Consider the following 27,345-nt stretch of genomic DNA (forward strand, 5'->3'; position numbering starts at 1 on the left):
TCAGTATTTCAGCTAGTACAAAAGTTATAATAATTCTAATTTTTCTACACAGGGACAAGTTTGCATGGACAAAGTAATGTAAAGGCAACGTCCTTCCTTTTCTCAGGGTACAAGTGACTCCTGTGAAGTGGTTAGACGTTGTTCCCACGGGCTCGCCCAAAGCCTTGGGAAGTTAAAGGAGCTTTCGTTCACTAGTAGGAGCATTTGACACATGGCAGAAGAACTATGACCGCTGCTCTCTGAACGAGGGAATTTTCCCCTACCAAAGCTGTGAGCTGGGCAGGAGGCCAGGACACCCAGGGAACGCCATCTCCCATGCCACCGAGGCTGGGACATGTCCCTCATTGACTACACTTTCCCAGGGAGCCCGACTGAGAAGCATACAGTCACGCCAGGAAATATACCTGCCAGGAGTGAAATAGGTACATTCTGGTGGCAGCCGGAAACATACGTAGGTGTCTTCTTAATACGCAGAAAAGATAATTATTTTACTTGTCTGTGGTATTGGGATTATATTCCCTGTAATGTGGTTTTGCTTGTGTACCATCTTGTGATATTCTGTGTTGGACTGTTGTCAGCATTTTCCATAAGGCACTCTACTTTTAAGATAGTGTATAAATGTACTATCTTCAAAGATTATTCAAATTGCAAGCTGAAGGTTAAGAACGTGTAAAATGCCAAAATTAGGGTCACATAAAGCCTGCCCTCATCAGCGCAGGTATGGCCTCCTTCACTTGAGCCAGTACCACGCGAACGTAACCGCACCGCTCGCAGAACGGGGAGCCGCCCGTTCAGTGCTGTCGCTGGCATTTATCTACAACACTCTGTCGTGCCATGTAGAAATATCCTACGATACCATCTTTAGTTACACGAACACGTAGTAGTCAGAGCTAGATGCAGCTGCAGCATGCATGAGGAAGGACAACTGTGCCATATGGGACAGCACTAATGATGGGGCTAATGTTTCCTTTGGTAAGGCTGCTTGCTAGGATTTCTATAGGTGTGAAGGAGATGTGGTGTTTGTGTGCCATCTGGGGTAGCTCCACATGGTACTGTGAAACAGCGATGAAATGAGGAGAGGCTGAGAGAGCTGGGACTGCTCAGCCTGGAGAAGAGAAGGCTCAGGGGGACCTTATCCATGGGTATGGACACCTGATGGAGGGAGTAAAGATGATGGTCTCTTCTCACTGGAGACCAGTGGCAGGACTAGACGCAATGGGCACAACAGGAATGCAGAAAATTCTGTCTAATCGTAAGAAAAAAAACTTCTCCACTCCAAAGGTGATCAAACCCTGGACCAGGTTGCCCAAGGAAGTAATAGAGTCCCTGTCCTTGGAGATACTCCAAGAGGACATGGCACTGAGCAACCTGCTCCAGGTGGCCCCGCTCTAGATGAACACCAACCTACGAAACGCAAGGATGGGGCATGCCTGATCCTCACAGGAGACTGGGGGATTCTGGCCGCAGCGCAGGCAGGAGTGGTTTTTCATTTAGTAAGAACGTGAAAGGACATAAGATTTTTTTTCAGCAGCCCGTTGTTTGCTCAAATTTTAATAAAAACATTTGGTACCAATAAAATTCAGCTTCCTGGCTTCCCTAAATGTTCTGCTTAGGATGCACATTTTTTCTGCAAGTTATGAACTGAGTGGAATTCTTCTAAAAGAAAGAAAATGAATATTTTTTTAAAAATCAATGCATTAAGAAAAGTAGGGGATTATATTACTCCCATAATAACCTGTGTTTTCAAAATAGTCATCTTTCTATGCCATCATAGTAGCCCCTTCTTAACAAATGGAGGAAGTTTCTTGTTGACAAAATATGAATTTTTTATATTCCTAAGCCACAAAGCTGTCAAATTATCAAATACAATTTCTCAGCAGATATATCTTGTGTTTGTATTTACAGAACATACATATGCCACAGTAACCACATTTGAAAGCTTAATCCTTTAAAGTATTTACATTGGGTTTTCAACATTCATTATGGAAAGCCTTTGTAAATTGAAATAAAAAGGGGAAGGGTGAAGAGAGGGAACAAGTAGTGCACGATCTGAAGGGCAGGATATTTTTAGTAGATGCATTTTTGGTTCCTAAGCTCTACCATGTAATCATATGGGGGTAAAACTTACATTTATGAAATGGAAGTGTTGCCAGCGCTGTGATCGTAAGATACTTCTTTTTGTGAATTTGGGCCTCTTGATTTTCTTGAAAAATTATATTCATGTTCAAAATAATTAAATTCAGCTCTTGTGACGATTACTAAGTTATTTAAAATGATTGAAAATATGAAATCCTTTGCATATTCACCTCCAAGCACTTAGCTTAGACATAGTGTAATTGATCCCATTCTTCCATAAAATCTGCCCTCTTGAATGCCTGCATCATTACTCTGTTATTTGCATGAGTCTATGTATATATGTATGTATATATATAGTTATATATAGGTATGCTATATGCATATGTATTTGAAATATTATATGCATTTGCACAATCAAGCACACAGCGTTCTTAATTCAGAGAGTCAGCTAAGCAACTTCATGCACGCACTAGAGGTTTTTGGGATAGTCTAAAAAAAGAAAAGAATGGGGACAGGATACAATCTGCAGGCAATAAGCACATGTGAGCTTAGCACAATTATTTCTGTGAATGTCATTGTAAGAAATTATCTTTTGTGAATAAACTTTGTTTAAGATTCTAACCAGTTAAAGTAAGAGACAATGTGTTTTGGTCCCAATCTGAGAAAGGCACAAGTCCAGCAAACTGAAGCTGTATAAATTATTGTTATTAGGGTTTGGGGTTTTTTTGTTTAAATTATTTAAAAGGCAACAGCAAAAAATCAAAATGCTTTGTTTTAAAGATAAAATACTTTACACATACTTGGTTCCTTGAAAATCTGAAAATATCAGTTTGGGTTACAAAAAAAAATTTGTGAAAAAAACCCAACCACCCACATTCCATATTGAAATATTATTTTGAATAAAAACTTACGTAATTTACTTATAAAACATCAAAACCAAATGCTTTCACATTGGATTTAAATATATAATGCTCTTACTTTCAGTTTTATGCGAACTAAAATCCCAGGTTGCTCTTGAGAGTAAGTATCTCAGTGCCTGAAACTTCTGGTTTCATTTCACTCTAGTTGCATTCATCTACTGACAGCTTGCCACTCTCAGAAGTGTATAATTAGTCTTCTGTTAATTGTTTAGTACATTCCCTCTTCTCTACCAATCTGTATTGTTATCATTAATTAATCAGAAGTGTCATACATATACATATATGCATACACATATATATGTTTTCTCACCCAAGTTGGAAACAATCAGCAACCCTTTATTAAGAGCATCTTCCCATTTTTTGACACACTAACATTTTTTTGACATCAACATTTTTTTGACATCAACATTTTTGCAATGTAAATGGTGTTGGACCTAGAGGAGCAGTATACGAGTTGTGTTTAACACAAGAAATCTCACAAAACTAAAAATAAAATTAAAGAGACATCCTGCTGCTGCAGAAACCTAACAAACTGGACTATCTTCAGAATAAGATACAGTGACAGCTTCAACAAAGCTGGGTCAGTATGAGCCTAATTGTCTCAAATGTCTGTAATTTAAAGCTATGCAGTTAAGAAAGAGTTGTAAGAATGCACTGAAAAATTGAAATTTACCTTAATGATTTTTTTAAAAGAACCAACTGAAATGTTGAGGATATGGATCTTCCCAATTTTCTACTGTGTTAGAACTGTGAACGAAAAAGGTTAAATTAAAAAAAGACCTAAGAGAAAGCTTCACCCTGTTGCACTATTTTCCTGCAGTCTGCAACTCATGGCTTGGTGTCTGTGAGGCTTGATTCACCATTTTTCAAAGATGTGGGATAGCAAACACCAGTAACAGGGAGGCTGGGTAAATACTACCTCTCCTTTCTTATTGCAGCTGGAAAGCTTCTAAAATTTTTGCTGTGTGCCTTCCGCTGCCCTTGACAACATCCTTCGTAGCTGTGTTCTTGCCCTGGAAAAGGGTCTTTCATCATTTTATTCCAACACTTGTGAAGTTTCTATTTCAGTTCAAAACTTCTTAAATATCCTTCTAATGTCTTAACTTCATAGCTGGGACAGGTTAACCTGTGAGTCAGAGCTCTATTCTCTTCTCTTCTCTTCTCATGACATACTTTCCAAAATGTTTCCCACGTACTGATTTCTTCAGTACCTCGAAATACTGTCTCTTTTGGTTTGCTCTTTGGAAGTAGGAGCATAACTCTGTTGATCCCTTATAGCTGTGTCTTCCTTTAATTTTTTTCCTTCACTCCCATTCTTGTGGCATATAGATAATTAAAAACATAAATAATAATTCTCATTGCATCTTCCTCCGTATCCTCTAGGAAATAAATGAATTTATTTTATTGATTGGGAAAATTCTGGGAAGGCATTTTTCATGGTGTTTGTGTATATGTAAGAGACAGGAATTTGGCAAAATTATATTGAAATTTTCAGGTTTTATTTATTTGTGAATATGAGGAAGGACACTGATTTTCACATAGATTGTCCTGAAAGCAATGTAACTTTCCACTACAGGGGGATATTGTTTATTTGGGATGAAGAAAGACAAGTGAACTGTTTTGGATTAGGTAGATATAGAGATGTTGTCACAATTGGTGTGATTTCAGGGTGAATATCACTACCAGAACCTTTACATGCATTGCATTGTTCCTCTGGGTCTTGTTCAATAGTGCAGTAGTTCTGTATTTGATGGCTGCCCACCCCCCTCTTTTTTTTTATGTCCTTCAGGGGAGTATGTGTTTAGTAGATGGATTAAAGAGAGATTAAAAAATCTGAGAAGATTACTACATAAATGACTGAAAGCAGACATTTTTTGAACAGTTAATATTTAAGGAGTTAAAATGTTAGTCACAGTCTTAAATAAATTATTTTAACATTATTTTAACCAAATGCAATCTGATTAAACTACCAGAGACTTCCCTTTTAATTTAGTACTACCATTAGAAAAATAAAACATTGCCCCACATAGAAACTGAAAGATTTTTCAGAACTTGAGATTATGGACAAACATTGGATTTAGCTGGCTGTCTAACATTGATGTAAAATGCATTTCATGCTCTATGATTTCTCATGTTAAAAAAAGTGTATTTACAACTGAAATATGAAGTGAAACTTACAGAGATGTATATTCTTCTATTTCGTAAAAATGGCAAACAAGATACCAGCTGCTGAGATTTCTTGTCTCATGGTGAAGCATAACATGGTAGACATGGATAAAACAATTGTTTCACTGCCTGCAAGAGCTTAATCCACAGCTGTCTCTCTCATGAACTTCAGAAAGCAAAAAGGTAATTCATTAAAATCCTCCATGAGCTGGTAGCAAGATATTATATTGTATTTAACTGCATGATTTCTCCACCCATTGCAGCTCAGTATAGAGAACAATACTGACTTTACTGGTAGTATTCTAACACATTTAAATGTGTAAATTTATTTTGGATTAAAATAAATATTTACATGCAAATTTAAATTTAAATGTATTGATTCATCATAAGAAGTCGCAAGACCTATACAAAAATACAGAACTCCATGTATTTTCCATCTCAGGTGTAAATATGCCAGTAAATCTGGTACAAAGGGATAACAGTTGTTTCGACAAAAGGTGGTTGAATTCAGTGAAGGTCCTGCACAGGTATGAGAATAGGATGTGTGATGATGGCTTATAACTAGTGTGGAGGTTGGAAAAGGCAAAGACAAAACACCAAAACACTTGTCAGTGCTTCATCCCTGCTTTGTCACTCTCCCCCCTCTTTCTCTGTCAACAGCTGGCAAAAAAATGGTCAGTCTCATCTTCGTCAAGCCGCTAATAGTATTTATCGTAATTATGTTCTGCAAGAAGCAAGCGTAAGGGCAAGTGTGAAGACCTCTTTTGGAGAAAATACAATTAATGGTTTCACATCTGGTCAAGTTTAAAAGGCTACAGGAAGTACTTGCACATGAAAAATACTCTTTAAACAGAAAGGGACCCCGGGACCAACTGAACTGGGAGGGCTCCGCAGCTGCAGCACACAATGTAAGAGAATATGCCACAGCTGGCAGTGCATATTAGGGTTAAGTCCCTTGCAGAAAATCTGCACCTATTAAACAATGGGATGAATTTAATCTCAATTTCACAAAATTGCACGGATTAGTTGTTTATGCACAAACTGTTGCTTTCTTTTGCCTCCTTCAGTTTGTAGTGTTTTTTATAAATAAAAGCATCCAGGCAGAAGTTTGACAATAACAGCAAAACAGTTTATTGAAGAAATTGAAGGTGAAAATGTGGAAAATATTTTCATGTGAATTACATGAAATGACTCTTAAATCACATAAAAATAAAAGGGAATGTAAGTTACATTTAAGCACCTTTTTTGTGTTCTTTTCCCACTCTTGCCTTCTTACATAATACTTGGCAAAAAAAGACCTTCTCTACTTGTGCTCACTGTTTTTATCAAAATTCCTCTTGAAAATAGTGTGTCTGTAAAGCTTTCCAGTGGTAATTCACCACATTAAAAATAGATAAGCTTAAGAGCTTGCGGTGCTTGAAGTCTGAATATTTACCCGTGTTAGGATGTTTGAATGGCATGGTGTCTGATTTAGATTAGATGTGAATTATGTCATCTTCTTAGCTCAGTATCAAATACATTGCTATTTTTTTGATACATAGCAACTATTAGTTTAGCTATTATTCAATATGGAAATGCATATTTTCAGCTATCTAATGTACAGTTGTATAGTTAATGTTTCATCATTTGCCAACACTTCCCTGGAAGAGGACCTGAGATATTAGCTTTTCCGTAGGAAATAACAGTGGTGTCATTGGTTTCTTTTTTTTTCTTCCTTCCATAGAATTATGTGTAATGTAGCATTTTTCAAGACATTAAGAAATGCAATAGATATCAAAATACTACATAAGTGCTATTAGCAATACATAACATACCACTATGAAATTATATAAGGGTGACCCTTTCTGTAAACTGTTCACTTTTTAGACATTGTTTTGTATAAGCTTTAGAAAAGGGCATGGCTAGTCTCTCAAATAACACAATTAAGGAGATTTTTTAAGGTTCAAAATACATCTGAGTTGAAAAGTATTCTTACATTTTATTTCAATTTTGTTCATGTTTATTCTGCTTGTAATTTTTCACATAATTTTTCCCCTCTAATCTTTACATACATACTTAACTAATGAACTGTAATAAACTTAGTAACTAATCAAAGAGCATCTATTAAAGTAAACTCTTAATGAAACTTCTTAAAATGGGACAATCTGCTACAGGTAAAATCTGTGTCACTTCTGGTAGTCCCTATATGCATACTACTGCGTGTGTTTTATTTCTGATTTAATATACTACTGCCTTGGTATCAACAGCATATACTTCCTTTTGATCTGTAACAAGCACCTAAATGTAATATATAGTCCCTATCATAGTTTTTAAAAAGTGCTTTTATAGGAATATATCCTCAATTTACAAAATATATGCAATATTGCAACAGAAAATCAAAGCAGCAAATATATCACCATGTATTAAATCCAGCACTGCTAAAATGTCCAGCATGCTTTTTAACAGATGCACAGAAGATTTTTCTCTGCATCTTTGCAAACACATTTACTGTTTCTTTACCTTTTATAATTCAGCATAGTGGGGAGACAAAAGTATCAAAAAACATAGGCCTGTATAGCCATTTATATAAATGGATGTATTGATGCTAATAATAAGCAAGGATAGCACATGGACACATTGCTGAGGAACCCTGAGCTGGAATCACTGGATCTTCCTGGGGCACGGAATGCTTCTCCCCTTGCACTTCGTTAGCCTGTGGATGTGCAAGGCTTCTTCCTCTCTTGCCTCTTATTTATGAGGAGAAACAGAAGCCCTCCCAGCGCTAGTTATCCTCTTTGACCTCATGATCTGAGGTCTAGGCTGACCAGCAGAAAACTTCAGTGATTCCTGTATTTATCTGTGCTGACGTGTTTTGCTGTATCTATCTGAAAAATATACTGCTAGTTGTTTTGGTTTTTTTTACCTTGATTAGCCACATGCAACACAGAAAAGAACGGCATACTGAGAAAAGTTTTTAGGCAATTCACTTCAGGTGCACACAATATGTCATCTACATTATTTGATATTCCAGCATATTTTGAAAACATACTTCAAATGTTTAATTCTGTAAGTACACAAGTAGTATTGGCCTGAAAACTTGCAATGCTACCCTAAAGATTACAAAGGTGATGGCGTTTTATTCTGAACATATGCTTTCTCTTAAATATGAATATACTGAAAGTTGGGCTATCTGGACACTCAGACTCATCTTACTATGGTTATATGAACTCTAAGCAAAATGTAGATGTTGGTATGATGGACTGGTTCAAATAATTCCAGTACCCTTTTGCAATGCTGATTTTATTTAATCTTCCAAGATATAGCTAGACTGAAATAAAATATATGCCACCTATGTATTTGGAAATTTTCTCTAAGAGCTACGTTACTAATAATATGAAACAACAGAGGTTGGCTGTGGGCTGATGAAGCTTGCATTTTGAAAGTAATTCATGATGGTAATTTCATTCGCATTCACATTACTTGAACTGGCTAGTTGGATTTGTACCAATTACTATTGTCAAAACAATTGTCACACATTTTAGATATGCTAGTAAAAACATGTTCCATTTTGGACAAATTTTTGAATAGTAAATGTTGACTCTTTTTTCACTTGAACACAAACACCTGATTTCTCATCCCATTTAGAACAGCAAAGATATGTTGTGGCCTTCTTGCTTACTGTCCAGCGGTCTTTTAAAAAACAATATTGTCCCCAGACTTTAAGCATAAAAGTGGAAAAATTTCTAAATTAGATGAGGGACCAGGTGTTTGTCAAGCTCATTTCATAGATCTTTAATTCATGGATACTGTTAAGCGAATGCATAGAAGACATTCTTATCCTCATTGGACCTGCTTAAATGCTTTAAAAATAGACTACTTTTTGATAAAATGATAATGTAATGTATTAGTAATAACTTGTTATAAAGTGAACACTAAAGAATGTCCAAACTGGATGACATTGAAGATTTTTACCAACACTAATGTTTAAAATTCAATGAAATGTGCTGACAAGTATGAAGTCACTATCTTTAAAAGGAATCTGCTGATTTATTGTTAAGCTTCCATTAGCCAAGACTGCTAGATTTCTGTGTTATACCTCCAGCTATAACTGTTTTGAATGTATTCCATTTAGCATTTTCAGTTGTCGTCCTTCTAAGCAAACAGCTCCTCTACTTAAAAATGTGCAACAAATCAAATTAATTAAAATTAATCAATTCAACTGGCAAAGTGGTGTTTTGGAATGACTCTGAGGACCATAAATTCAAATTAAGGCTTGCACGACTTCTTCCTAGGTTTGAAGAGGCTCCTTGGTACATTAGCAAAAGGAAAAAGGGAAACCAGTCATCCTGTTTAACAGCGTTCACCTGAGATGCTTGCAAAAGTAACTGTGCTGAGGGCTCATATAGGCAGATTTTACAAACATACCATAAACCAGGGAATGAAGCAGACAGACATAATAGCAATTAATTGTACCTAATGTTAATATTCAGATAAGGGTAAGTATGAGAGTAGTCATATAGGGGTGGAGTAATAGGAAGTTAATTATTGCAAAACTTTGATCGTGGACATAGAGTGTTTACAATTTTATTGACAGTATGCTTTGCTTGCTCTGATACTTCACTCCAGGCAGTAATGTGGGTTGTCAGATTCAGTTTTTAAGGTAAAGGTATGATGGATATATGCTAATTTATACATTTTCATTCAATATATTTTTCCTAACTGTATTTTAACGATTAGATTGTACTACAAAGCACTTGTTATTTTTCCGGTTTTAGTAAGCTTTTAAATTCAGTTACAAAAAGTGCACACCATGCTCTATTGCTGTCGTGGTTTAACCGCAGCCAGCAACTAAGCACCACGCAGCCGCTCACTCACCGCCCCCCCCCCCCCCAGTGGGATGGGGGAGAAAATCGGGAAAAGAAGTAAAACTCGTGGGTTGGGATAAGAACGGTTTAATAGAACAGAAAAGAAGAAACTAATAATGATAACGATAACACTAATAAAATGACAGCAGTAATAATAAAAGAATTGGAATATACAAATGATGCACAGTGCAACTGCTCACCACCTGCCAATAGACGCCAGTTAGTCCCCAAGCAGAGATTCCCCTGCCCCCGCTCGCCCCAGTTTATATACTGGGCATGACGTCACACGGTATGGAATACCCCTTTGGCCAGTTTGGGTCAGGTGCCCTGGCTGTGTCCTGTGCCAACTTCTTGTGCCCCTCCAGCTTTCTCGCTGGCTGGGCATGAGAAGCTGAAAAATCCTTGACATTACTCTAAACACTACTAGCAGCAACTGAAAACATCAGTGTGTTATCGACATTCTTCTCATACTGAACTCAAAACATAGCACCGTACCAGCTACTAGGAAGACAGTTAACTCTATCCCAGCTGAAACCAGGACAATTGCCAATAATGATTGTCCTCTTCCTGCAAATACGATGAATGCAATACACTCTTCCCACCATTCTGTATGATATGTGATTTATTCACCAGTCTAAACTTGTATATGGCTTCTGGTTTTTGCAGTCTGAATGAGGACTAACAAGTGTAGGGACAGGATTAAAGTATTGCTCCTGACATTAGTTTCCTAAAAGCAGTCTTGTTCTGCTGCTCCTCTACATGTCTCCTACTTTACAGGATCATCTTCTGGCTCATGTATAATCTACTGGATTTAGTACTTGAAAATATGATTTCTGTATTCAGTATTCATGCTTTACCTTTTGTCTTCAGCTGGTCTGAACTGGGAGACTACACTTTATTTTCTACTTAGAATCGAAAGAGATTAATATTAAAGAGATATCAAACTCTTAAATATCCCCAAATTTGTAAAAGAGATAGAGGCACATTACTGAGCATTATGTAGGCATAATTAGAGGGATACAAAGTTGAGCTGACTATGTATCAGCATTATTTCTGCATTTATTATCCTGATTTCCTGCAAGGGAATACTGTGTGACTCTGTATTTAATTAACTACTAAAGAAAAGCAAAATAATCTTCATATTCTTTTACTTTTTCAGTTTTAATGGTATTAGGACTTTATCCTAAACTAAAATTGAGTATTCACATGGAGAAGGGGAAGAATCTGATACGTTGTTTATTTCTTGGTGTGACAGGTGTACCTGATGGTGAAAGAAACAAAGAGTCAGTCAGTTTTGTGGTATTTTATAATATAGTATTGTCACTGCAAGGGAATGATGACCATTCACAATAAATATTTGGGTTGGATAACATGTGCGTGTTTGAATTTCTGCTGCAAACTTACAAAGCGTTGAGAGCATCAGCTTACCTTCCAAAACACTTGTTACGTCTCCCACTTTTTCTCTGCTAGTTGTACAAGGCTTCCACCTCTACCAACATGTGTGATAGAAAACAGGAAAAGAAAGTACTATCACAATAAATATAAGTAAGATTTTGTGGTAGTTTTTACAATTTGTGTCAATTGCATCATGGCCATGGCAGTTGTGCAGGGCAAGATTTTCGGGGGTTTTATTTTGTATCATTCAGTAATCTCAACTGGTGTAACCCCCGGGTCGGGGGGGGGGGGGGGGGGGGGCGGCAATGAATTGATAGTGATGAGTTTTTTATTGACTTGTTTGTTCTTGTTTGTTCTTGTATTGTCTAAAATACATTAAAAAATTAATAAAAAGTTCTTTTTCTTTCAGGTGGGAGATGAAAGAAGGTGCAGATCTTGAAGATGAGGAGAAAGTTATGGTGGAACACTTAAAAAATGTTTATTTGACACAGAGCACTCCTACCGCAGAGGATAAAGAAGAATAATTACTTTGACAGGTTTCGGGTAGCACCTTTTTCTGAATTCAACATGATTAACTTAATGGCTTAGTTATAACTGACAGGACTAGAAAGCTCAGGAATATATATCTTGAGTAGGAGTTTTAAACTAAAGAATGTTCCCGTTATTGTCTAGTCACCCCATCCAGGCAGCAATTGTTCACACATGCATAAGGCCAGCAACAGTATATGAAAATGTCAGTGTCACAAAACAAGGAAGGTGTATCTCGATACTGCGGAGGCATAAACCTGAATGACAAACTAAGACTGTTTTAGAAGCATAAAACTCACTCTGAAAATAATGCAGCTTTGGACACATGCTAAGCAAACACCCGTGCTATGCTTCCATCGACCATTTTGGAGTCAGAGTCAGCCTGCCCCCAGTTAGTGTTGCTCAAGGACCTTTACTCTCTCTTGGCGCTTGTGTTCTAGTTAGTCCTGCCATTAAATCACCCAAAATGTATGAAAAAGGACAGGTATAGGCCATAGGTCTGCAGTCCTTTGTGAGTTGCCCCAGGATGAGTATGCCTGGCCATTATTCCCAAGCAAAACTGCATCACCTTATTGCCCTCACAAATCCTAACTTAACATCCAGTGTATGTTATACCTTAAAAGATGCATTATAGAGAAACTTGTTGACAGCTTGTAAAGTTTTGAGAAGCATCTTTTTATTTAAAGGAATTATTCACAGGCAGTGCTCAAAGGACTATCTTAACAGTGAACTGAGAAAATGATAATGCGATATATATTTCTGATAAATATAGTAAAATTTCATTTTCAAAATAAGTGCTGTCTGATATTCAGATTTTTGATATATTAAATGTTTTTCTTTTCAGTAAAGACTAAAAATAGCTGAGTTAGGTGGCTATTGTGACAATGTTTTTTATACAGACGGTGTGGTTAATATTTCTTCAGCTCTACAGAAATCCATCATTTTTCTATTTGTTTCTTGCATTACAAGTCCAAGGGAACTATTTCCTCTGCCTGATGAAGGACCCTAGCAAGATCTTGCTAAGGCTGCAATCTGAGCTGCAGCTATTCCTGTTCCCACCACATCTTCTCACAGATGCTATTACGGACATAACTCAAACCACCTGAATAGGAGGAAGGCACCTTTTTTCCTAAAAACTTCAGCAGCATCATGAGTAACCATAAGGCTAATGCTGCTGTAGCATCTAATCTGAAATGCAGTTTTTCCTGCTCTTAATTGCTGGGGTTTTTTGTTGTGCATATAAAATATCAGACCATTTAAAACGAAATTGGGGACCACTGCATCTTACAAATCTCCAAAGATCTTGTTACAACACTGCATCAACAAGAGGGCTGTGAGGCACTGGTGCTTCAAAAATGCTAAAAATATTATTTAAAGAATAAAATAGACTTTTTCCTCTGCTGCTGACATAGTCATTTCAGATCATAAAGAAGTGATGAAGTGTAAAAACAATTTTTCTTTGCTCTGTATTTCACCTTTGAAGATCAGTTGTGGTCTTAAGGCTTAAAACATGGCTACAGGGATTGCCCATGATGGCAGGTACGGTATTCTGACAAATGAGGCACACATGCTTCAAGCCATACTAATAATGTGTTCCTGCACATGGAAGCTGGAGTTTAGAATATTCTTTCCTATTTTATCAAATTCTATTGTACATAATTAACTTTTTGTATAGTCACATAAAGTGAATTTCTGTCTATGTAGTAAAACTGACTGAAATACTTTTTGTGAAAAAGCTCCCCTTCCGGGAAACACTTAGTCTGAATAGAATAAACTTTGCAAGTGAAATAAACTAACCCAGAATAAAACCCCTCACTTACTCTGAAATGGGAATGCCCATATGGGGAGTTATTCCAAACTGGTTATTATCCTTTAAATTCACAACACACCTGGTTCTGGTAAAAATTTAAAAAAAAATTCTTTATGCCCCTTCCTCCCTTCTCTCCCCGCCAAAGCAATTCAGCAGTAACCCACTGGGTAGCACTAGGACAATTTTGTCTTTCTTAGCAAGAGTATATTTATAATCTTTACCAATGTGGAGCTGACAAGACAGAATAACTAGCGTAAATAAAAGCTGAACCTTTGCACAATATTTTATTTGGATGTTTTTCTTATCCAAACCTCTCTCCCTCTATATATACATCTTTTAGAGTATCTGAATGCAAGCTAATGTGTGTCTGAAATTGAACTTGTCCCTCAATCCTCACTGACAAATAACAGGGCTTGGTTTGTTGGCAATGTAGTGATCCTATTAACTGACCTTTTCAGGGTATAAAAGAAACATCATCTTGGCAACATCACTTATGCTGAATCGATATTTTTGCAACATTCAGGTTGTTTCAATAAAATTACAGCAATGATAAGAGTTGTATAACTAAGATTGCTAAATAACATACCATTAATTTATCAAGACTGCTTACTTTAAACTTAAACCCTTAAACGATGCTTGAAAGAGCTGATCATTTTTACATTTTAAGGTGTGTAAGATTAGGAGTACTTGTGTAAGAGATTGCTGCTTTCTTTGCCTTTTCTTAATAAAACAATAGTTCTATATCCTTAAAAAAGCACTGCTGATTCTAAAATTGACTTAAGATTAATTTCATTTTGGAGACTGATGGGTTCATAAAGCTGCAATGTTTTGCTTTCGTATTTTATGTCCTGGCTCTTTGTCACTACTTGTTGATCCAAGAATGTCTCACATTTACATTTAGCCTCAATAAATAAAGGCGACAGGAGCCAGATTTGCTGGCTGCTGAGTGGGCCCTGTGTTGCATGACCACTGCAATCTGACCATGTTAACTGCTCCTGGGAAGGTAGTCAAAAATAAGGATTAAGGTCTGTTGTGTACAACAGACCCTTCTGAATGGGCAAAACCTGGCCTCATTGGCTCAGCTGAGTTAGCTTAAAAGGAAATTATTATATTTAAAGAAATTACTTGGATCAGATAGCACGAACTAGGCAACTATGCATTATCATTAATGCTTACATCTAATCCTCATTTAACATTTTAGTATGCTTAGTCCTTTTTACGAAACAGGCTTAAATGGGAGAGTTCATGGCATGGAGTATCTCTAATCACATTAGTTTAGCATCCAGTTCAGAGTGCTCCAAATCTTAACATCTTGCTACTTTTGAATGGTAGTTAATAAAATTAGAAGCAGGGCAAAATTGAGATAGCATTAATAGTAATGAAACTCAGAAAGACAGCAGAGGGAGAGAGACAGAATTTATGGAAAAGACAGGCATTAAGACATAGCCCTGCCTTTTAGTGCCTGCTGTCCTGACAAACAGTGTCCCATAGATCACGCTTTATTCCAGGAGAGGGCTTTTGTAGAGACCACAGGCAACAAAGCTATTTGTTCTGGAAATATGCACGGCAGCAAATGGATGTTCTCTAATTCATCTCTACATCCTCACAGCAGTGCAAGGTAGGCATGAGGCTGGCTTCTTCCAATTAGCTTCCTCTGACAGAAATATTCCATTTCCCTCTCAGCTGGGAGGTCTTCACAAAATACTACTGAGTCTTATCTACAGTAAGATACCAATTATATGCTGATATAAAACTATTTTATGGAACTCCTTAAAAATATGTGCAATCATTTTTAGTGACAGACACTATTCAAACTTCAAGGCAACAGGCGAAAGACTGAGGAATTAGACCCATTGCCCAATTAGGCATGAAATGAGAGAGTAACTTGATGGCAACGGGGAGATTTCTAAGCAAGCATATAGATCTCGAGGAGCTCCTGGCTGGTGCAAAGCTGCTTCTCTGTAAACAGTGGTATGAGTGGAAGCAGAAGCTCTAAAACTATTTTAAGTGGAAGGTCCAGGAAATGGGCAGGGGTGAGCTTGCTTTTTCCTCTACCTTTGGACTCCAACACTTGGGAAGAAGGCTAAACCCACTGACATTGCCAGGCAGGCAGTACAAGAAAAGCACGCGAGGTTTTGAGCAGGTTGGATATCACTGAGGGCCTTGTAATACCCATCAGTAAAATGACGAAGGAACCAGATTGTTCCTCTCTAGCAACAGCATTTGAGAATAGACCATTAGCTATTATTGCAGCAAGTGAAACGATACAGAGCTGACAAAAAACACTCTAAAAAGCAAGGAATCATGCAAACAAGTAAAAATAAATCCAAACCCTTTTTTCTTTTTCCTGAAAAAGTGATTCCATAACAAGTGTCTGTCATGGTTTAACCCCAGCCAGCAACTAAGCACCATGCAGCTGCTTGCTCATTGTCCCCCTCCCCACCAGTGGGAGGGGGAGGAGAATCAAAAAGCAGAATTAAAACTCGTGGGTTGACATAAGAATGGTTTAATAACTACAGTAAAATAAAATATAATAATGATAATAATAAAAATAAAAAATAAAAATAACAAAAAACCCAATAATAATAATTTTAATGAAGGGAATATAACAAAAAAAAAGAGACAGAGATAAAACCCAAGACAAGTGATGCACAATGCAATTGCTCACTACCCACTGACCGATGCCCGAGCAGTGATCTGACCCCCCCCAACCAACTCCCCCCAGTTTATGTACTTAGGATGACGTTCTGTGGTGTGGAACATCCCTGTGGCTAGTTCAGGTCAGCTGTCCTGGCCATGCTCCCTCCCAGCTTCTTGTACACCTGCTCGCTGGCAGAGCATGGGAAACTGAAAAATCCTTACCTTAGGTTAAGCGCTACTTAGCAACAACTGAAACATCAATGTGTTATCAACATTATTCTCACACTAAATCCAAAACACACTGTACCGGCTACTGGGAAGAAAATTAACTCTATCCCAGCTGAAACCAGGACAGTGTCTCAGGAAGAGCTGGCAATTATGAAGAACCGATGACATAAAGTGATCATCTGAATTAAGATTGTCTGTCTAAATTTAGCAGACAACTATCCCTAAGCTGACAAGGAGCCATCAAGTCATGGCTAGTGCAAATTTGATGACTACCAGATCAAGCCCTTTAGATCCATGACAACTTCAGCTGTTAGTAGGTTACAACCATCTCTGAGGAGATACTTTATAATATTTCCTACTGAAGAAACTGTTTTCATGCTAAAATACCTCATTATCCAGTTGCTGCAATAAATCGATCCAGGGTCCAACAGCCATCAGTCTCAGTGTCTACACAGACCCGAGTCACATCCGTTCTCTCTCTAGAAAGGAGGCAAAGAACCGCATAATGGTGATCATATTCAACAGGTATGATCTTCCCCAGTTACAGGCTCAAAGAGCATGCCACGTCTGCATTGACAAACTCAGGTTTCCGACTTTGTTCATGGTGGAAGTTTGCTGCAACAGCACATAGCTTTGTCTTTCTCTTCTCAGGACAGCTTTTTAGAGAAATAATCTCTTTTCAGCTCTCCCAATAATAAATATATTAATTAAAATTACTCTCGTAAAACAAACACTCATGCATTAGAAAACACCTGGTGAATGATTACCAATGCACCCATGTGTGTTCCTTAAGCTAATTGTTAATGACATGGTCATATATATTTTGTCCCTAGATGAATTCACCAGAGGACAGAAATATGGTTACACAAGCAACTCTGGTAAATTTGTAATTATCTAATATCCAACTACTTTATTTTTTTGTCCCATAATAGGTGTTTTCTATGTTAAAAGTCTAGTAACTTTTGGATATTTGGTCTCCATAAAGAAATAGTATCACATAGGTCTTCATGTGTCATCTTGACTCTGTTTTGTTTTCCACCTCAATATTGTCTTTCAGGCATCCTTGAAAAACTTACTGGTTAATGTTTGTTATAATTTAGAATGTGGGTTTTGCACACAGGTAGATAATTCATTTTCTAGACTAATCGTCATACAGATTTAAAACAGTGTAGGTCCTATATGGCTAATAATTTCAGGTTTAGTGTTGTTTGAACATTTCTGCTCCTAATGTTCCACATGAATTTCATAATATCTATGTTTTTCCATTATTCTAAGCTACCGCTGTTACCTTAGAGTGGGATAGTGGGAGCTATTTTTATGCATTGCTGTTTGTGAGTTATTTATGTTTTTTACTTAAACTACTGTATTTCACCCCAGATTTTAAGTTCTCTGAACTTTTAATTGACACTTGGAAATCCATAGCACATCTGTTTTCACAACCTACAAACACCTAAATACATATCAATAAAGCCTATGCCTTCTCAAAGCTTATACAGAGTCTTAGAGAACCAAGAATTTAATAAATGTAAAATTCACACCAACCACCTGCAAGGTTATCATTCAAGAAATGCAGTAGATGTTTTCACTTGGATGTTCACCTCTCTGTATATTCCAGAAATAATACCTTTAAGAATTTGTTTGCTTATGTTCTGGACACTTTATTGATATCTCTCATTCTATGTAATAAACATGTTTTAAATGGGTTTTATTATGTAGGTTAAGATTATGCTTTCCCCCTAGAGAATGGAACAAACATTGGGGAGGTAAGAGGTTGAAATGGCAGGTGGTCTTTGTTCTGGTGTATGGACTAGCAAACAGATTACTTTCTACAGTAAGCCAGATGTGGCTTTGGGAATGAAATAATCTTGGCAGGAATCCTACCTGCAGGTATGTATTAACTTCAGGAAATTGATGGCTGAACATGTGCTACGAAGACTTTTTTCAGACGCAAACGGATTAGGTCTCTTCAAACAGCAACCGTTTCTATTCCAGTTAAGGCTCCCCAGTTTCACACATGCCTGTCCGCTTTATGAATGGACAGATTGATGGAGGTTGCTGCATTAATGCAACACAAATGTGTAATATGTTAATCACCTGGCCTCCTCTTCAATCCAGACAAATAATTAACCAGAACATGGTAGACTGTTCTTTATTTCCAAAAACTGTGCAGGGTCCCGATCAACGTTACTGAGCAACACTGTACCTCTACCAGGCTTTGGTACCAGAGCACAGACACCTCCAAGCTAACGAGCCAAAGAATGCAGTTTAATTCCTTATGTTTTAAAGGTGCTGTATATGTGTCATGCAGTTCTTAGATTTGTGAACCAAAACCAACCAGTCCCGCAACCCTTTCATTTTCATTCCCTCCCCTTCTCACCCTTCCCCGGTTTTGGCTCAGCTGGCAAGTTTTATGATCGCTCCTGCCGTTTCCAGATGAGGCTGCAACCACACCTCATGCAGCAGCGTACATTATGATTAACTGTCTCAAAGAGCATACAGTGCGTATAGATGAGTAGTTCTCCAGCCCCAGTAATGAGACACTTTTTGGTTAAAGCTTTTGCATTTTAACCCTACCCTCTTTGACATTTGGGCAAGCTGGTCCCATCTGACAAGCTCCAAGGTGAGACATACCTAGTTGTTTTGTAGGAGCTTGGTGGCACGGTTGTGGTTTCGTTTAAAGGAGATGACAGGAAGGGGAAGGGATTTTTTGCTTATTATTATGTTTATATTCTTATGTTAATTCTATTGCTGTTGTTGCTGGTTTGGTTTCTCTCCATCTGGACTGATGATTGGTCAATACATGACGGTTACAATCTGTTTAAGTAGTTTGGGCATTGATAAAGTCACTATAACTGCCAGTAGCAGAAGTAATTTATGAGTTTAGTCTTTGTAAAAAGTGTTTATCATGGCAATAGGCACTACAGGAATTCATTCCATCTAAATCTCTCTACTAAAATGGTCTATCATTGACATGATTTCTTAGTTCAGCTTTGTCAGGTCTGTCCCTGATAACCACAGTCTTCCTTCTATGGTTAGAAGTGGGAAGAACAGAAAAATGCTGGTATCTTATGTGCTGTGCGTTCTTAGGGATCGCATTTTTCCAACGGGAGTTCCAAAAGGTGCACTTAAACTACATAACGGAAAAGGTACATGTATTTGCTTTTCCATTTTATGTGTACACAAATTGTTTAGATGACAGTTGTACAATTTTTAAAAAAGTTATATAATACCCCGGAGCAGTCATCTGCTCTAACATGCATAATTTATTCAAAAATCATTTGTGGAGTTGAGGGATTGATAGTTTGGAACTGAAAAATTATAGGTATGCTACATACGTTCTTGCAAAAATAAATCGTGTAATCATATATTGAGAGCCAATATTTCAAAATTCAAAGTACAATTAAATTGTTTGCACATGTAACAGCAGTGAAATAACTTTGCAAGGTTTACGTCGTAAACCCATATATCTACAGAGTAAGTAGTAGAACACAGACCATAAAGTTCTGTCAATAGCGTTGCTTTCAATCTTTGTTTCATTCCACCAAAACTTTTCATATCAGTCTGGCATTTTTCTGAACAACTATATACAGGACCAAAGAATTAGGAGTGGTAACTTGAAATATAGATCATATATATTTAATCTTTACCACAAATGCAAAAGCAGTAAGTGAAAAACAAAGACGTAACAGACTGTAAAAACTCTTGAGAACATATAATGAAGCATAAGAGTGAATGTCACGACAGATTTATGTATGTTCGAGTTTCAGCAAAAACTGCTGAAGACAAATTTGAGAATATTTGTGTATCATACTTTTGGCACAATAGCAGGAACCAAAATAAATTATCCAGGAATAAGACATAAGAAACAGATTCAGGGTGTAAACAACAAGCCAAATAAGAATTTTGAATTAAAGAAAACTTTCAAGCCAAAAGAGAGGTGTTTCAGCCTTGCAGAGCACTCAAGAACAATGTTGGGTTTTCATGAGTTTTCAGTATTTCACTTTTTTTTTAACGTTTCTAATTTAATTTTTATGAAAAGTGTTTCTCAAAAGGTAACACATCATCTTTTTCAGGAAAGCTAACGTATTTTTATTTTTCATGAAATGCAGTCTCTGTATTTATGCGCTGTACATGGTACACAAAAAGCCTATTCCATCGATGTCAAGCCAAAAGAACAAATGAACAGAAGCTACAAAGGGAATTCTAAAGAGATTTTTTTTTTTTTCTCCCACTATCTTTTCTTTTGGGCTTAGCCTCAGAAGGAATTTTTGTGTCCCAAAAGACACAGGATAACTTTTCCCAAGAATCACACATCCTAAAGGCTGCTATTCTTAAATGCAACTGCTAGATGACAAGGCTATGCCTTTTATTTTTTTTAACCTCTGGAAATAGCAGCTGTCATTGACAAAAAAATTAATCTTAAAGATTAAAAAAATTGGTATGTTTTCCAGATCTGCCTCTGACGAGCTAGGTTGAAGTTTCTCAGTAGTGAGGGCTCTATTGTGCAAACACATTGCTCAGCATTAAATAATACCTTGTGATTTTCATAAAGTAGGTGACATCAGATAGTCAGTAGGACAAAGCAAAAGTATAATGCATTTTTTCATGTGATTCTTCTCTATCCTGATACCGTTTGCATCTTTTTGTCACAGCAAAGGATTCCTAAACTGGATCACATCCTTCAATTTCAGGATTCAGCGCAAAGCTCAAGTGCAATAAACAGACCATTTTGCAAATGTAAATTCAAATAAAAGTCTCAGTATACTTGGGTGCCCCTGTTGCAAACTGCGTTTGCAAGGTTTAGCGTGCTCTTAACCAGCAGTAATCTGACTGAGAACTAAAGATGTTAGCACTTCACGCTGTCAGGTGCTGAAAGCAGAAACGTAGGTACTTCTGAAGAAAGGGCTGTGGTGTTCTACCAGCACTGAACCACAGGAGGATTTAACAACTGCTTATGAAAGTTGCATTGCAGGATAGCTATTAAAATCAGACATCCTACTTGCTACAATCATCTATCAGCTGCTTCTAAAATCCTGCCCACCTTCTGTGTGTCATCTGGAGGAGATAAAGTTTTAATTGTGAGCGGGTGGTATAAAAAAAATAGAAAAAAAAAGACAAGGCGCCTTCTGTCATTCTGAATTTCTTGTCCTATCTTGCTGTTTCTGTGTCTTTGTGCCAGCTGAAGTTTTGCAGGCAGCTTTTAAAAAGACAAAAAACATAAATAAAATCAACAGAAACAAATAAAATCTAGGACAACAAAGAGCACATCATAAACAATGTATGCAAAGAATGGGAATTAAAAATACTGCATATTGAAGCTTTTCCCCTTTTATGCTTTGACTCTCTTCTCACCTAAGTTTCAAATAATTCCTAGCTTCCTTGGTATCCATTACTAAATTCCCTTTTTGTTTATTCTGCATTTATATTTAGGACCTTAAGAGTTTCTTCCCTGTTTCCACTAAGCTACAGTATTAAATACCAGAAGCTTACATTTTGGGGTTCAAAATGATTTCATTCATAATATTTTCATTCAGCTTTTCTGTTCAATTTTTTGAGTTGATGAGACTTGACATTTTTTTCAGCCATTTGAAATAAGCCTTGTTAAAGCAGTATTTATGTTACTGTAATAAGAACTGTCTTCAGACCATGATCACTTGTCATAGACACGACAAATATTTGGTTCCCCTGGTGTGCTCCTCTTTAGATATGATGATGAAGTCTTAAAATAACTTCTCTCGTGTTCGATACAGTTCTTCTGAGTTACATTTTTTGCCTCTAAATTTAAAAAAAAAAAAATAGTATTTTCATACTGACAGCACTGAAAATTTCATGTTCTGTCATGCAGACTGCAGCCCTTGGTGAGAACAGCTTTTCTCATCTCCGTGCTGCAGACAGACACTCGCAGAGCCACTCGCCCAGGTCGGTGCCTCCTTCATCAGTCCGCTGGCCTGCTTATCTCATGTTCCCAGCGCATCCCAGGCCCCTTCCTTCCAAGGTACTATTAGTTTAGTGGCTTTCTTGAAAGTCTCTGGGTCTTGTTTCTGAGTTTGATTTTCTTTTTTCCTCTCTGTGCTGTTTTCAGTGCAGTGTCGCTGCTATTTCACGTGACTAGCAGTTGACAATTTTTCTCTTCGAGACTCCCTCTCTTTCAAATTCAATTTCCTAATTGTTTCATGGGAGAGGAACACAGTTGCTGGCCTTTGTTTTATTATTTATATTTTGGGAGGGAAAAAACAAAGGCATGGTAACAGAAAGGACTCCTTTAGGGATCAAGTCCAGGCAAACACATGATAGATGTCTAGTTCATACTAGAAAAAAGAGAAATGCCTCTCTCCTGCAGATCTGTGACCATCTGGCTATTGGCTTAACCCTCGTGGTGAGACACAGAAAGTCAGGTCTCGTGAGGTCTTCAAGAAATCTTAATGTCCCTAAGAAAGACCTCTTTCCTCCTCATTTAGCCTAACTAATGAGTTCATAGGAAAGGTTTTCTGTTCTTTCAGTGCCTGATTTTGAACTTTATGCTGTTAAATTTCATCCCATTTCTCTCTAGTCAAGATCATTACTCGTAATACCTTTCAACTTAGTGTCATCTGCAGATTTCATGGATGCACATCAAATTCTTATCTCTGTCTCATTAATGACTATATTGCACATATCATGTCCGAAAACTAATCACAATCCCCAAAGAATGTTCCTGTTCACTTCTCTCCTACCTACCTGATAACTGCCTTTCAGCTTAGGTTTTTGCAGTCTCCTCCTTAGCCAGTCCACATCCACCTTACCAGGTAATTCTGGTCTGAATTATCATCATCCCCACCTTCAGTAATACTCCCCATGGGGAATCAGTTCTTTTACTTCAGTTTAGATACATCAGGGCGTTGATTTACTCTTGTGTAAGAAATTGCTATCATACTGGAATGACATGATCTGCTCTGGGTAGCACCACTCTGCAGCTTACCACACTTTCTATTTTTATCTATGTTCACGTATATAAAAATCTTTATATAAGTAGTATATACAGATATATATAAAAATCTCGTCTAGCTCTGCCTAGTATTGAGTAACTGAGCAGTCTATGGGGGGTCATCCCAGCTGGGTATGAGTTGCTGCAATCCAGCTTATTTGGAAAGAATTTATACAGAAAGGATGTTTTTTCTATGCAGTTTTAACTTCTTCATGTTCCCTCCTACAGAGGCTATCTAGACTTGAAGGACAACGTTAACAAATGCTGAATCCACCCACCAGTTTTAACTAGGTCTGTAACCTCCTACAGACTCGAGACACACTGGCAGTCATTAACAACATGCAGCCCAAGACAGTTTTCATTACATGACCACATACTCTTTTTTGCAGGGTACTGTTGTTTCAAATGCAACACGGGATGAATAGTGCTAATGTAATAACCAGCAGTTCAACGCCTTGTTTTCTCTATGTTCTTTGAAGTGCAGCTCCATTTACCAGACACGGGTAAAATCCTAAACGTTGAAGATATTTTATGGAATTTATTTCTACTGCACGTGAGTGTTTTAAATTTTAACCTGCCTTCCCATAATACACATAAGTAAATGACGTTTTTGCTTAAATTGTGAACTGAAATTGAGGCAAAGCCGTTTCAATAATCTTGGATGCGCAACCAAAAGTAATGCAGACCTAACTTTTAACATATCTGACATACTACAGCACCTCATCTAGGCAAATCACAGCTTCCATCTATTTCAGATGTAACTACTCACACTTCCTATTTCTGCAAACTGAACTCAAAAACCTTACTGGACATTCAACAAGCAATAAATAAACAGGTCTAAAACACGGGGCTTAAGCAACATATCTGTATCCATCTAGGAATGCTCTAGCATTAGGAGGGATAGAAGACTGAAGAAGAAAACAGACACAGATTTTGAAAAAGAATCAAAACACTCCATTTGATTAGGTACAACAGTAAGCATGCAGATTAGTATTTTTGCTAGTATGAGCCTATTACTGGTATTACTGTAGATCACAGAAGCCTGTGAAGACACCAGAACTCCACAGTCCTACATGCAAACAAAAGATAAAAGCCCAGCTTGCAGCGACTGACTATCTACCACACACTACCTCTGTTTCCTCTTTGCTGCTGATATTTGGAATTTTGGGGTCAGTTCTCTAACGAGACTTGGAGACCTCTGCTTTCAACCTGCTATCTCTTCGTAATACGAAGAGCTTTAAATCTATGGTCAGTACTTCTTTGCTGGTCAAGCATCTCCAAAACCACTCCCCCACCGCCCCTTGTTCTGATGAACTTTTCCTCCTTACATCCTTCCCTGGACCTGCAACTGTAAGTGGCTGTGTCAAGTGGCTTTTTTAGCTGTACTGCTCATGCAAGCTGCCCCTGAAACTTGTTCCTGACTCCTACATTCTACCGGTTCATTTTTCTTGTTGTTGGGGGGTTTTGGTTGTTTTGGGGTTTTTTTTGGTGGGAGCTGCAGGAGGTGGAGAATGATAGCGAAGCAGATTAAGACCCCAACAAAACCCACTACTTTTAACTTGAATCAGTCCTAACCAGGTTCACTTTGCAATTTAGCAGTACTTGCCAGAGACAGCATGAACTTCAAGTGAGAGGACAAGGTTGCTTACATGAGTACAGTTACCTGAAAATGTTCATGAAATGATTTCCAACCCTGACTTCCTCAGTTTTGCTCAAATAATAGTCAGAGCTGATGGGCTAGACCTCAGTCACAGCACTGTCATATGGCATCCCAAACGTCTCATCAAAAGACAGACATCTAAGCACTGCTTTTTTTCAACATGGGAAGTACAGGGAAAATACTGGCTCAATCAAGAGGCTCAAAATACCAAACACGATTTGTAAAATTTAAGTAGACAAGTTCTCCAATACATTATAGTATCTTCTGCAGTGAAGAAGGAAAATATTTCACTTATTCCTTCCTTGGGTGTTGCAGAAGGCCACTGAGAGCAGAACATACAAGCTTGCTGCTTTCGGTCGTAACAGAGAGGGCAGCTGGGAGCAACCTGGATGAGAAATGTTTCATCTTCTCCCACGGCTCTACTTCAACAGACGTGGCCATCAGTTGTGACCGGGAGCTAAGAGGGGGTGGAACATTTCAGCCGCACGCATGGTATGTGGCCTCTCTGGGTTGTCGTTGGGACAGGGAACAGCTCACAGCCTTCCTGTGCAGACACAGCTGAGAGAGGTGGAAACCTCCGCTGAGCATCTGCGTTAACGCGGGTTTATCGGCAGTCATTTGACCAAACGCGGAAAGATTTTCAAGGGAGTGAGACGATGCACCCCTGAGGTGAAGCTCAATGCGCTTCCTCTTGCTGTGCCAGAGCAAGGGTGCCGGGACCGCTCGTGGCGGTCGGAGTTTCGGAGTTTTAGCGTAGGCCAAACGCGATGCCGTCCTCGCCCATTTCCGAAGGCGCCCGAGACACCTGCCGCGAAACGCTTCACCCCACGTCATTCCTTTACGCAAATTCCTATCCAAACGCAAACTCGGGAGCGGGCCCACGGCCTTCCCCCGGGGACACCTGCCCTCTGAGCAGAGCCTGCCACAGCTCTGGATACCGTTACCGGCCCGGTCCGTGATCAGCGGTGCCCTGGCGGGATTCGCCGACCCAAGGCCTCACCGGGCAGCTCCAGGCCCCCCCCCAACCCCCCCCCCAAAGCCGTTTTTTCAGGGAACGGGGCGGGTAGGCCGAGGCCGAGCGCCGCCGCCGCCCTTCCCGCTCCACTTCCGGGTTCCCCGCCGCGCCCCCGGGCGCTGACGTCACCGCGCGCGGACCCCGGAAGTGGCAGCCGGTAGGGGTAGGGCGGCAGCGGGGGGGGGGGGTGGGGTGGGGAGGGAGGGAGGGGGGCAGGCGGGCGGCGCCGCGCGCGCGGCAGCCGGAGCCGCAGCGGCCGCGCGTTCCCCGGTGACGGAGCCGCGCCCGCCCCGCCCCGCCCCGCCCCGCCGGCGACGGGCGCCAGGTACGTGCTGCGGCCCAGGCCCCAGGCTCCCGGCCCGCTCTCCCGTCACGGGAACGAGGGGTCTGGGGAAGTAGTCGGCGGCGGGCCGCCGAGGCGGGAAGGGAGAGCGACCGGCCTTTCAGCGCCGTGATCCGAGCGGGCGAGGGGGCGGCGGTGGTCAGCCCCCCCCCCCCCCCCCGTCGTCGTCCCCGCCTCAGCCGGGCCGGCGGGCCTCGCGTGTTGGCGGCGGCAGGCCTTGAAGCGGCGGCGGAGGGCTGGGATGAGGGAGGCGGTGGGCTGTCCGCGCCGCCCGCCCTCCTGCCGGCGCTCCGCAGGGCGGGAGGCGGGTTTAAAAGTAGGTTGGTGCCGGCTGCCCTGGGAAAACCCGGGTTAATTGGGGGGGGGTGAGGGGGGGACGGGACGGGACGCGGCCACGGTGTCACCGTCTCCCCGGGACCGGCCTCCCCCCGCCCCGGCACCAGGCCCCGCCGGTCACCGCGCTCCGCCTGAGCTGCTCCACGTGTTTGCACCTTGTGAACCGCTTTGGGTACCGAGAGCGGCAAAGGGGGCCAGAAGGAGGGGGTTGGGGGGGGGCGGGAAATAAGAATCATATCGAGTTTTCTGAATGATTTAGAAGGGGGTTGGTTTGGGGGTTTTTTTCCCACCCCCAAATGCACGCTCACAGCCACTGCTGCAGCATTTTTGGTGCTGTCAGCCGGTTTCGCAAAGCAAGGCCTGTCAGTTTTCCCCGTTACCCAACGCGAATTTTCTGTACGGTCGGAAATGGCAAAAAGT

At 39.4% G+C, this 27,345-nt stretch overlaps 1 protein-coding gene and 1 long non-coding RNA gene across 8 annotated transcripts in view; one reads left to right on the forward strand and one right to left on the reverse strand.

Moving 5' to 3' along the window:
• KIAA0825 (KIAA0825 ortholog) overlaps window positions 1-14,493 on the forward strand; it is a 253,319-nt gene extending 238,826 nt beyond the window's left edge. For all 7 annotated transcript variants that reach the window (XM_030004909.2, XM_030004910.2, XM_030004907.1 and 4 more), the window contains one exon: window positions 11,811-14,493. In XM_030004909.2, the coding sequence (XP_029860769.1) occupies window positions 11,811-11,925 (115 nt within the window). In that variant the 3' untranslated portion in view covers window positions 11,926-14,493. The remainder of the gene's footprint in view (window positions 1-11,810) is intronic.
• Window positions 14,494-19,754: 5,261 nt separating this feature from the next.
• LOC115337007 lies at window positions 19,755-26,380 on the reverse strand. The gene is made up of 2 exons (XR_003922008.2): window positions 25,894-26,380; window positions 19,755-25,775 (listed from the first exon to the last, which is right to left on the reverse strand). It is a non-coding gene; the product is annotated as an uncharacterized LOC115337007 (long non-coding RNA).
• Window positions 26,381-27,345: the final 965 nt, after the last annotated feature.

The sequence above is a fragment of the Aquila chrysaetos genome, chromosome Z (genome assembly GCF_900496995.4).
Source record: "Aquila chrysaetos chrysaetos chromosome Z, bAquChr1.4, whole genome shotgun sequence".
Lineage (NCBI taxonomy): Eukaryota > Metazoa > Chordata > Aves > Accipitriformes > Accipitridae > Aquila > Aquila chrysaetos.